A 13,167-nucleotide genomic window follows, 5' to 3' on the forward strand; every position below is an offset into this window, starting at 1 on the left:
AACATGGGGACACAGACACTAGGGGACACGTTGAGACATGGGGACGCTGAGACACATGGGAAAACTGTGAGACATAGGGACATTGGGAGAGACATTGTGACATGGAGACACTAGGGACACAGTGTCTCAATGTCTCCCAATGTCCCTGTGTCTCCCAGCCAGTGTTCCTAGTGTCTGTGTCCCCTAGTCTCCCAGTGTCTGTGTCCCCATGTCTCTCAGTGTCCCCATGTCTCTATGTCTCTCAGTGTCCCCATGTCTCCCAGTGTCTGTGTTCCCATGTCTCTCAGTGTTTCCAGTGTCCCCAAATTTCTCAGTGTCCCCATGTCTCCCAGTGTCCCAAGTGTCTGTGTCCCCATGCCTCCCAGCCAGTGTTCCTAGTGTCTGTGTCCCCATGTCTCCCGGTGTCCCCTAGTCTCCCAGTGTCTGTGTTCCATGTCTCTCAGTGTCCCTAGTGTCTTAGTGTCGCCAAATGTCTCAGTGTCCCCATGTCTCCCAGTATCTGTGTCTGCGTGTCTCTGTGTCCTTAGTGTCTGTGTCCCCCTTTCTCCCAGTGTCTCCATGTCTGGATCCACAAGTGCCCCCATGTCTCCCAGTGTCCCCAAGTGTCTCAGTGTCCCTGGATCTCTGTGTTCCCATGTCTCACTGTGTCCCCATGTCTTTCAGTGTCCCCTAGTATCCTAGTGACACGGGACACACTGAGACATGGGGACACTGGGGGAAATGGGGACACTGAGAGACTAGGGGACTGGGCGACATGGGGACACTGTGATACATAGGGACACTGATGCCAGGCTGGCCTTCCAATTCTTTGGACAGACATGCCCCCCTTTTGGGCATGTTCGCCCCTTTTGGCAGTTCTGGTAACGTGATTCGCGTCAGTGGGCCACCCTTTTACCGTGCCCATTGACTTCCTGCTTCACTGGACATTGCTGTTAGGGGGTATGGATTTACTTGAAAGATGAAAGCATAAATTAGAGAGAGATTAGCATAGAGTGTGAGTTTTTGTATAGCTGCATCCTTTGAGTTTCCCTCCAACACCATCTCCATCAGATACATGATGCTTGAGAGGTAGGACTGTTTTAATGTTATTGGTCGATAAGATTCTGTAATTAGGCCCCATCATAATTGTCAGCACCAGGCCCACTGGGCTCTTAATCTGGCCCTGGCCAGAGTCCTCCTGATATCATAACTGTATCATATCATACCCATCAGAATGTAGAGAACTTCCAGTACGAAATTTGCTTTCATATATTAATTACTCCTGGTCAAAATATTCTATACTAATGTATACATAAAGGTTCATATATTAGCCAAACCCAAGAACTCTGCTTAGTGCACAATATAGTTGGCAATTCACTAAATAACAAACGTTGGGTATACTTTACTTTTGTGAAAAAACTTATATCTACACTAGAGATATTTCTCACCTGTTGGAGAAGTATGTAAGGAACAGGAAACTTCTAAATCATATACTTGAGTCTGTAATTCATCCACTCGTTGGAAGGCATCCAGTTTTAGGTTCCGTTCTTGCATTAACTGTGATTTTATCTGGACAAACAATCAGAATGGTTTTAGAGAAATATCTCATGTCAATCTGATTTTCACAATAACATTTCACAGGAGGGTAGCAAAAGCAGGAAGAAGGCTCTTAAAGACAATTTTGCACTATCCTAAAGCCTATATTTTACATTTCTGCATAAATATTAAAACCTGTATGTCTTATAAAATGGTTTCATATGTAATTGATAGAGAAGGCTACAAGTGTCAGACCGAAGTCTAACCTTATAGCAAATATGGACTGGGTGTGTAGTTAGGGCCTATCCAAAATTGAACCAAAATAGAAGATTTTAGAAGTTTTCTCTAAATGCAAAACCGCAAGAAGACTAGATCTCAAACAATTACCACCACTAGTAATACAAATTATCTTGGTAGTACTACATTTAAATTTAAAAAAAACAAAATAGTCTTTATTCGTATTTAAATGCACCACACGAAACATACATATACCAAAAATAATTAATTAAAAGAAGTAAAGAGTGTGACTGTGAAGAAATGAAAAGAGAAATAGATAAGTAATAAACTTTAAAAAAAAGGGGTGTGAGTCGACCGGAACGATTACTAAACTCAAAGAGGCAAATATGGTGATTATAATAACCCTTATAAATACATATAAATACAGTAGACAGATTTAGAGACCTCCACATCAAAGCCCCCTTATAAAAAGAGAGATCAGAGAGTGCTGAGACATGAACCTCTGAGGTGATGTGGATAAATCCTAGAGGAGTCCTGGATTGAAGTATAAACAGTCATGTTGCATGACATTTATTAGTATAGTTCCACCGGGTGAGAACTACAAGATATGAGATATAAAGAAAACATTGGTAAACATAAGCAGAACTGATATGCTTGTAGCTTATCTATTAGCAAAGATTGGCTATAGTAGATAATGTGTCCCAACGCCGGAGACTGCTTCACTGCTCGTCACATCCAAATATTTGCGGTAAACGTCATATTTAGGCCACAAGTTAAATCATGCTTCACACATGCCTCCACAGTGGCCCCAGGTGTTATCAGGAGTCAGCACCCAATGTGAACAGGCCCCTCTCGCTTCAGGAGGAGGTCTTGGGACTTTGGGCAACAATGTTTCACCCCAGTGCGTGGGCTTCGTATGGTTTCACTAATTAGCTTGTTCCTTGCCGAGAAGGAGGACGCTGAACATAAGCCAGGACCTGAGCTGTGTCTAAGGCGTGGGGATTGTAGATTGCTTATTCCGTTTTTATCCAGCCCTTCCAAAACTGCTGGCACATGGCATTAAATAATGCAAGAAATTCTGCTTCCCATCGTCGAGCAGTGCAGTTGGCCATTTTGGTATACGCTCAGTAGCGACATAGGTAAGTACTCTCTTGGTGGGATAACCCCCACTGGCCCTGGGGGCATGGGGTACAGGGCTCTGAGGAGTCACCAAGATTTAAGGTCGAGAAGCATTAAAGTTGACCAGGTAGGAACAGATGTGGGTACCAAGAGAAAGGTCATTTATAGGGTCTTTTTGCCCCCAAAATAATTAGGAGTTCTTCATGAGCTCAAGCTACCTAACCATCCAGTATGGCGTCCAAATCCAACCCCCAAATATATTATTAAATATAATATGTTTTTTAAATATTAGACAGGTAAGTAAGGCGATGTGAAGTGGCTATGGTGCTTTAGATTGCAAAGTTACTTAAAACTTATAACTATATAGCTCCTGGGGAATTATTCTCTATATAAAAGATAACTTACTAGGCTGAAAAAATATATATGTATTTTTAAAATATTGTGATGTGGAATCTAGAATCCTGTCTAAGACTAAGCCTTGGTAGAGTTACTGCTTGGCCACTTAGTAACAATAATTTATTATTATTTATTTTTCTTTTTGTTGGGGTGTAAACAGAGTATAAATACATATTTAGTTTTGATATACCCCAATAGAAACAATGGGAATTTTCACTAATCATGGTGTGTATATATAATATATATATGTGTGTTAACCAACTCAATAAACTATTTTATCTGCATAATATTCCAAAGGCTGGGGGGTAGGATTTTTCAAAAAGCCAAAAAATAAATAAATACATAAATGTAATAAAATAAATAAATAATGATTTATTATTATTTTAATACATACACACACACACACACACACACAAACACACACACAATGGTGTACTGAGGGGGGGAGGTGGTGGGGGCGGCCCACCCCGGGTGCCACTCACTAGGGGCGGCATTTCACCACCCCTGTGTCTTATGAAAAGGGACCGGTGTGCCGTGTTTGTGTATCCATGCTTGTTTCCCATCCAGCAGCAGCAGGATAACCCGCGGGAACGCTTTTGCGGATCGCGAGAACAGAGGACCCTGCTGCTGCTGGATGGGAAACGAGCATGCAGAGTTCTGGGCCCCTCTTCACTGCCCATCTATGCTGTGCCACCGCACCACCAGGACCAGGAAAGTGTCAGGGAGGGGCAAACCAAACACACTGCTCACCATCCCAGCACTTATTCCACACAACATACACTATACACACAAGCTGCATACACTATACACACACTGCATGTATTATACACACAAGCTGCATTCACTATACACACACTGCATCCACTATACAAACGCACACACTGCATCCACTACGCAAACACACTGCATTCACTATGCATAAACACACTTATACATGTGTATCTGTATGTCTGTGTATCTGTTTGTGTGTCTGTGTTTGTTTCGGTGTGTCTGTGTATCTGTATGTGTGCCTGTGTGTCTCTCTCTGTGTGCCTGTATGTGTGTTTGTATGTGTATATGTGTCAGTATTTGTCTGTATCTGTGTATGACTGTGTTTCTTTGTAAGTGCATGTGTGTACCTGTGTCTGTGTATCTGTATGTGTGCCAGTGTGTGTGTATATGTGAGTATATGTGTATGTGCATACATCTCAGCATTTCATCTACACTACACACAAATACAACCCTGCGGGGGGCGGGGCCTGACCAGCAAGATGGCCGGACGTGTTTACTCACAGCTCCGACCTTACACTGCAGAATCTCAGGCAAAAATGCCTACAAATGGTAAAGTGACCCACCTGGAGTACCGGTGGAGAGTCACTGCTTCTACCGGCACCCACCGTACGACGGCATCGTTCCAGCCAGAGCTACCTCTGCAGCCCACTGTGCCCGGTGATTGGGGGAGGCGGCCGATCTCCCGACCCGGCGAGCACACGGCTCGGAAACCACCCAACAGCCTCGAACCCCCCCCCTTTGGACCGGTGGGGGTTATCCCGGTCCCCGCTGGCGCACCTACTGGCTCACGTCCACAAGCCCTGACAGGGCACACGGAGCGGCTGTACTGCCACGTGAGCTCCAAGATGGCCGCCGGAGGAAAGCCTGAAGCAAAGCACCCACAGGGTGAAGACCGCATAGCTCAAGCCTTTGAAAGATTCTGGGCGCAGCTCTGGAGTGCGGTCTACCCTCAAGCGAAGACACCAGCGACGAAACATGTGGCCCCAACCCGACTTCCCGGACATCGCATCGTACAGCAACCCATTAAAAGAGGCCTGATCAAAGTACCTGCAGAGCAGAGGAAGAGAAGGCAACAGGCCTATTCCCGCCAAAAGCCCCGACCTGCGGAGTCCCTTCACAGCCGCGGACAGCAGTCTCTAAAGAGACATTCCTCTGGAAGCTCATCCTCTGCCCAGAAAGCCAGATCCCAGAGCGAAGGGAAGCAGTGTGGAGGAAGATCTCGAGCCCTGATCCCAGCTGCAGCTACAGAAGGGATCCCTAAGACTGTAACGCTGGACTGTGCAGAGGTCTGGGGGAGATGGGTGGCTGATCGGGGAGGCCCATACAACCTACCATTCAGCGGTGGGAGAGTCTATGCAAAGGGTATAGGTTAAACCTTACCAGTTTTTTGGGGATCACCACCCTGTCTCGCTAGGTTACTACCCACGGGTATTAACTCCTTCATGTTATTCTACTGTGAGTGTGCCCTGCACACTACTAACTTATGTTACTAAGCCCAAATAGCCCTCACATACTTCTAGTTATGGATTCACTCTTGTATTGATCGTCAAAATACACAAAATGTGCAATATATGAGAAGCCATACCACTGTTAATGTTTGTTTGTTATCCTGCTAGCCCTAGCTGTTGTGGTGGTACAAATTCTACCTGTTATCTAATGCACGACTTAAATAACGCCTTTACCTATATACCTACCCTGTCCACTCTGTCGTAACAAATCCATAGGACATGCATGAACAGCGTGTGAATCAGCAACTTACCTTTAAGCAATGTTGTACGCATGTTAACAAAGTATGATCAAACTAAATATACACACTAAGCAGCCCATAACTATTAAGCTGTATTACCTCTATGCTAAACTATTAGTTAATGCGTTAAAACAACGTCTCTCTTGAACCACTAACACAAAAATGTGCGCTGATATGCTACTATGCCTTTTTTGTTTAATTCATTGTTCACTCTTATCTTGCTATAGCTGGCAAGGCATAATGAGAATGTTTGTAACCCTCATGCGCTTCAAAAATAAAGAATTTAAAAAAAAAAAATAAAAAAAAATAAAAAAAAAAACAAATACAACCCTGCATCCAAATGTCAAAACTACATAAAAACACGCCACCATATTCAAAAACCACACTACAGAAAAATGCACGCCTGCATTCAAATGCCAATACGTGCAAACACACCCGTACATTCACTCACACATACTCCATACAAAAACATGCTTACATAAAAAATATACAAACACTGCTCAGTGCTAAATACATTTTTTTAAATTTTTTTTTTTTTTTTACATATTAAAGTTGAGGGGGGAGTGGGTGGGTGCCAAATAAAGGATCCGCCCCGGGTGCCAAATGCTCCAGGTACGCCCCTGTACACACATTAAACAAAGTCTACACTCTCTGCTTCAGCCCATGACAGTGATTGTGTGTGTGTGTGTGTGTGTCTGCTAGCGAGTGAGCTTGTGTGTGTGTCAGTGAGTTTTTCTGTAGTCAGCGTGTGTATATGAATGAGTTTCTCAGTAGTAAGCTTGTGTGAGTGTTAGAGTTTGTACTAAGTTTGTGTGTGTACCAGTAAGTTTATCTGTGTGTGTCAGTGAGATTGTCTGTCAGTGAGCATATTTGTGTATATCAGTGAGCTTATGTGTATCAATGAGATTGTCTGTCTGTGAGCCAGTGTATCAATGAGCCGTATCAATGAGTCAGTGAGATTGTCTGTCTGCATGTGAGTATGCTTACTGTATAATTAAACTTTTTACCCTGAACGACCCAATATTTTGAATTAGAAAAAGTAACATACCAATAATATATATATATATATATATATATATATATATATATATATATATATATATATAAATATATATACACATACACACACACACACACACACACACACTTTTCAATCCATACCAGCACTCTGGGTCGTCCAATTAATAAAAAAAAACATCAGGACAATAAACATCAGGACAATAAAAAGATAAAAAAGATAAAACATACTATATACCGTATTTTTCGCTCCATAAGACGCACTTTTTTTCCCCTCAAAAGTGAGGGGAAATGTCTGTGCGTCTTATGGAGCGAATATGATGCTTTACTTACCTGTCTTGCAGCGTTGGCCGGCAGCACAGGACTCACCACGGTAGTGGAACTTGAATTTCATGTTCCGGTTTCCGGCGGGACTGAAAGGAAGTGCGCACAAGCTGAGTGCGCACTTCCTTTCAGTCCCGCCGGAAACCGGAACATGAAATTCAAGTTCCACTACCGCGGTGCGCCCTGTGCTGCCGGCCAACGCTGCAAGACAGGTAAGTAATTATAGGACAAGGGGAGGGGGACAGTATGGGAGGGGGATGAAGTCTATGGGGAGGGAGGGGGATGAAGTCTATGGGGAGGGAGGGGGATGGAAGTCTATGGGGAGGGAGGGGGATGGAAGTCTATGGGGAGGGGTGGGGATGGAAGTCTATGGGGAGGGGTGGGGATGGAAGTCTATGGGGAGGGGTGGGGATGGAAGTCTATGGGGAGGGGTGGGGATGGAAGTCTATGGGGAGGGGGGGGATGGAAGTCTATGGGGAGGGGGGGGATGGAAGTCTATGGGGAGGGGGGGGATGGAAGTCTATGGGGAGGGGGGATGGAAGTCTATGGGGAGGGGGGATGGAAGTCTATGGGGAGGGGGGGGGTGGAAGTCTATGGGGAGAGGGGATGGAAGTCTATGGGGAGGGGGGGATGGAAGTCTATGGGGAGGGGGGGATGGAAGTCTATGGGGAGGGGGGGATGGAAGTCTATGGGGAGGGGGGGGATGAAAGTCTATGGGGGGATGAAAGTCTATGGGGAGGGGGGGATGAAGTCTATGGGGAGGGGGGGGGATGAAGTCTATGGGGGGGATGAAGTCTATGGGGAGGGGGGGATGAAGTCTATGGGGGGGATGAAGTCTATGGGGAGGGGGGGGATGAAGTCTATGGGGAGGGGGGGGATGAAGTCTATGGGGAGGGGGGGGATGAAGTCTATGGGGAGGGGGGGGATGAAGTCTATGGGGAGGGGGGATGAAGTCTATGGGGAGGGGGGATGAAGTCTATGGGGAGGGGGGGGATGAAGTCTATGGGGAGGGAGGGGGATGAAGTCTATGGGGAGGGAGGGGGATGAAGTCTATGGGGAGGGAGGGGGATGAAGTCTATGGGGAGGGGGTGTATGAAGTCTATGGGGAGGGGGTGGATGAAGTCTATGGGGAGGGGGTGGATGAAGTCTATGGGGAGGGGGTGGGTGAAGACTATGGGGAGGGGGTGAGTGAAGACTATGGGAGAGAGGAGAAGACTATGGAAGGGGGGGACACTATGGGACAGGGGAGAAAAAAAATATTCTGTACAAACTGTCCCATAGTAAGAAACACTATGGGACAGTTTGTTCAGAATATTTTTTTTCTGGGTTTCTTCCTCTAAAAACTAGGTGCGTCTTATGGTGAGGTGCGTCTTATGGAGCGAAAAATACGGTATACGCGCGCGTATATATAGTATTTATCTTTTTATTGCTTTGCTGAATAGCCCTATAGTGTTTTTTTTCTGTGTATTGGACGACCCAGAGTGCTTGTGTGTGTGTGTGTATATATATATATATATATATATATATATATATATATATATATATATATATATATAATTTTTTGTGTGTGGGGCTGGCATACATTTTTTTCCAGGGCTGATTTGTATCCCCAGTCCGGCCCTGCTGAGGCTTGGCAGTGCTTGTGAAGCAAAAACCAAAAAGGTATGGTGGGGAAAAATCAGAAGTCTGTGGATAGTTAATACAATGTTAAACAAAAATCTGCACACCAGTCAAGCAAAAATTTGATTCTTTGTGAACTAATTTGCATATGCTCACCCAGAATCCTTTGCAGTAGTAACATCACTGCAAATTTGTGATTCCTGTAGGAAAAGCAAGTCTTATGGCTTGACTGGTGTGCATATTTTTGTTTAACATTGTATTAACTATCCACAGACTTCAGGTGTAAGGGGTTTTCAATCACAATTTTTCCCCACCATACCTTTTTTGAGATATATATATATATATACATATATATACACATACAGGATATGGGGATGACCAGCACTCACAGATTTTTAGAAGTAAAAAATACATTCTTTATTGAAGAATCATTAAAAGTGGATAAACGCTTCAGTCCCCGTCTGGGACTTTCATCAGGATCAGGTACCGGCTACTGTACTTTAGGCATGAGTGCAAGGATCTTTTGGAATTTATATATATGTTAAAAAAAGAATATATATACACATGAACTAAATGTATAGGAATAAAATAATACAGATACATGAACCCCAAAGCAATTATGCCATATATTTTTCAAAGATCACTTATTAAAGCAATATTTAAAATATATATTATATTTAATAAAAATATTTGGAGAGTTAATACACAGAACTGTTACTTGTGTCATTTAGAGATTAGTTTGCAACCTTTGAAGTATTTATGACAACAGTCGATGACAAGGGGTTAAATCCATATAATGCTTAGCACAATTCATCAGGAAAGTTGTTGACAATTTACTAGAATTACACTTTTTGTGTAGCAATTGCAGAATCTATGAAACATATACCATTCTGCCCATAATGCTTGACAAAATTATTAGGGGTAGGTTCTGCGTTCTGTACTTGTTTTCCCATAATTAACACATTGACAGTGTGTTTTCGGCCAAATTGCATTTCATCTGAATTCCGTATCTCCGATGCACCATATGGCCATATAATGGAACAAACAACAAGCGTGATGGACAAGCATGTTGGTTTGCTTTGGAATTTAGAGTTACGCCAGTTGAATTAAAAAACAAACAAACAAATAAAAAAATATATGATTTATGGGTAATAGATAATTAGTGGTTAGGGAACAAACAATAAATGTACATTTAATTCACAGATCAAGTGACTAATAGGGGAAAAAAAGGAGGAGCAAAAAAAAGAAATAAAAATCTATATCGTTAATAAATATATAGAATATTTAATATAGATTTATTTATTTTTTACTGCTCTTCGCCTTTTCTGTATATTGGTTACTTTTTCTGTGAACCAAATGGTGGGAAAATGCGTCTTTCAGGGTACTGCAAAATATATATATATGTCAAATGTATATTTTGCATACATAAAAGAAGGGCAATATCATAATACAGCCTGTATAGACCTGGTAGCATACTCTGCATTTTCAGAGACCCTCATTCTCTCCTCATCCCACCTGACTCTCAGAATGCAACTATGAAGCTGCCTTAGGAACATTATAGTCACCAAAACATTAGCTTAACAAAGCAGTTTTGGTTTACAGTACACGCTCCTGTAAGCTCACTGCTCAATTCTCTGCCATCTATGAGGTAATTTTTTTGTTTCTGTGTATGCAGTTCTAACCACACCTCCACTGACTGTGACTCACACCACCTGCATGAAAATGAAAGAAAAATGGTTTCACTTTGAATCAGAAGTTAACTTGGTTTAGGAGTTTTTATATCCTGCTCTATAACTTTACTCAAATCACACACAGAAGTGTTCCTGCAGGGTCTAAAAGTCTATTAACAGAGCAGGAGATAATACATTCTAAATTAAACAGAATGTGCAATAAAGGAAGTTTTAACATTAGATCTCACTTTACAGGAAGTGTTCAGGAAGGCTGTGCTAGTCACATTTAGGGAGGTGTGACAAGGCTTGTATAAACAGTGATTTACCTCCTGGATGGCAGAGAATTGAGCAGTGAGACTGTAGGGGTATGAGTGAGACACTTTGTTTTCCTGGCACTATAGTTTCCCTTTAAGCTAAAGCTGTTTTGGTGCCTATAAAAGTGTGAGAGTAGGATATGGGCCCAATTTTAAAACCATAGAAAGCCAAAGGGACAGAATTGAACCTTGGCAGTGAATTTTATAATGTGTATACTCCTTGGAAGGGAAGGTTATAAAGGCAGGATTGCTCACATTTAAAAAATATTATAATATAATGCAATATGCCGCCCATTCCTACTACTTGTACACTTAAAGCAGCCAACTAGTCTGCTGGTACACTATACATTGATGTTAAGAATAGCATGTACAGGCCAGTGTGCTGTTACATCAGACTATGTAGTAAGGTACAAAAGGATGCAGAGAGGTCTTTCAGTTTCCCAAGTCATTATACGAGTATATTGAAATGTGTAAGTAATAATGTTCTTTAACTCTGTGGAATGACAGATTGCTATATTTCCTAGTTATCAGCAGATTGGAGAATTTCTTAATGTGCGTGCTCATTTGAAAATGAATGGTACTTAATTCCTTATTTTAGTTATAGAACAGACATTGTTTTATTCCCTGCCACATCACTGCTCCTGCTATCTCATATTCTGCCAGCAGATGTGATAAAAAAAACAACTAAAAAACCAAGTGTAGTTAAATACATATTGTGTAACGTTGGCTGATATATCCTTATGCTCTGAAGTGAACACAGAGGGAGAATGTATCAGTGATCTAGTTAAGCTGAATGTTTATATCGTGGTCATACAAATAGTATTTCTTGACTATTATACAGTTGTAGTTACTATAAAAAATATCTAACTATAAATAAAATAAATATATGGACTGACCATATGTACGGTCAATAGTATTGTTAGAGTTTGTTTATCAGGAAAATACAATCTCCCAATTTTTTCCTTAAAACAGATGATTTTAAAACACCTTCTAATATTTGAAACTGTAAATTGTTTTGTAGATAGGCTGATCTTTTAATTTTTAAGAAAACTAAAGTGAAATCACAGGGTTAGTTACTTAAATGTAAATGAACAGTTATTGAATAATTTTCACGGTAATCTCCCCATTGTGATATTTTATTCCTTCACTTTAATTTGTGTATTTGTTTCCCACTCCCTTATTATAAACTTGTGTCCGATCCCTTTGTTCTTTGTCTCCCTCTTTTGAGCTTTATGGGTCCCACCTAAAGTGTTCAGAGACAGACATTCACTTTAAAAGATATACACTATATGGCCAAATACCGGTGGAGGAAGAACTTGAGTGGCCTCAACCCCACTGAACCTTTGGAATGATCTTACAAATGCTCTTTTGGCTGAATGTTGGTTGACATTCCCACAGATATAACTCAAAATCATATGGAAAGCCTTTGCAGAAGAGTGGTAACTGTTATAGCCGTAACATGGGGTTATAGTAATGTACATAGTTTTGAAATGGGATGTCCAACAAGCAACAAGCTTCTATAGGTGTGATGGTCAAGTGTCCACATATTTTTGGCCTTATATATAATATACGGCAAAGAGAATGTGCACACCCAAGCATCACAGTATACATTCACTCGCAATACTCTATATATACACTCACACTGAGTCATCTGGTTAACTCCCTATAGACAATTCTGGATATATAATAAATTTTAACTCAAAAATCAGCTGTCAACAAACTCATTGTTTAGTGAACTGCCCTTTCTGAAACTGACTTCGGTGGACTGTTCTTGCAGCTCATAAATTTTGGTAGTAAAAATAAATCAGGTCTTAATGTAATAGAGACCAAATGTTTAAAGCTATAAATGTATTTCAGCTAATACTAGACGTAGAGCTAAAAAGCCCTAAATTGTGGTTTTATGCCTGTAATTTTGTGATTAGTGTAAATCCTAGAACCTTCTACATTATAGTAAAAAAAATCACAAGGGGTTATTTATCACGTGTTTTTCTTGAAACCCAAGATGTATTTGATAGATTTTGAAAGTATAAACATATATGGACTATTTTCCCCGCAAACCACTATATCACAATAGTATCAACTAAATTAATTTCTTAGAGATACAGGCCTTGATTTCTATCTAACCCTGCTAGTCATTAAAAAGTAAAGAAAAGCCTATGGGGCTAAAATGACCCCCACATATATAATCCGGCGGTGATTGATTACAATCTATCCTATTGTAGAGTACACATCATTTTCCCAATTAATTCCAAGGAATGCAGAATGGTTGGGTTAGAATTAAAAACACAAGCAGAGGTGTAAAGACTAAACACTGCCTTAGATGATCAGATCTGATGATTTCATCTTTGTAGCTCAGTCTACAAAACCCACAATAATTTACAGTAAAACCAGATATTTTAAAAAAAATTTAGCCCCAAGTTTCTTACCGTCTACTAAT

General features: G+C 41.4%; 1 protein-coding gene across 1 annotated transcript in view; it reads right to left on the reverse strand.

Annotated features, from left to right (window-relative positions):
* LOC134587264 (uncharacterized) overlaps positions 1-13,167 on the reverse strand; it is a 164,896-nt gene that overhangs the window by 31,206 nt on the left and 120,523 nt on the right. The window contains exon 45 of the mRNA XM_063443527.1: positions 1,428-1,548. Coding sequence (XP_063299597.1) covers positions 1,428-1,548 — 121 coding nt within the window. The remainder of the gene's footprint in view (positions 1-1,427; positions 1,549-13,167) is intronic.

This window comes from Pelobates fuscus, chromosome 2, assembly GCF_036172605.1.
Source record: "Pelobates fuscus isolate aPelFus1 chromosome 2, aPelFus1.pri, whole genome shotgun sequence".
In the NCBI taxonomy this organism is placed as follows: domain Eukaryota; kingdom Metazoa; phylum Chordata; class Amphibia; order Anura; family Pelobatidae; genus Pelobates; species Pelobates fuscus.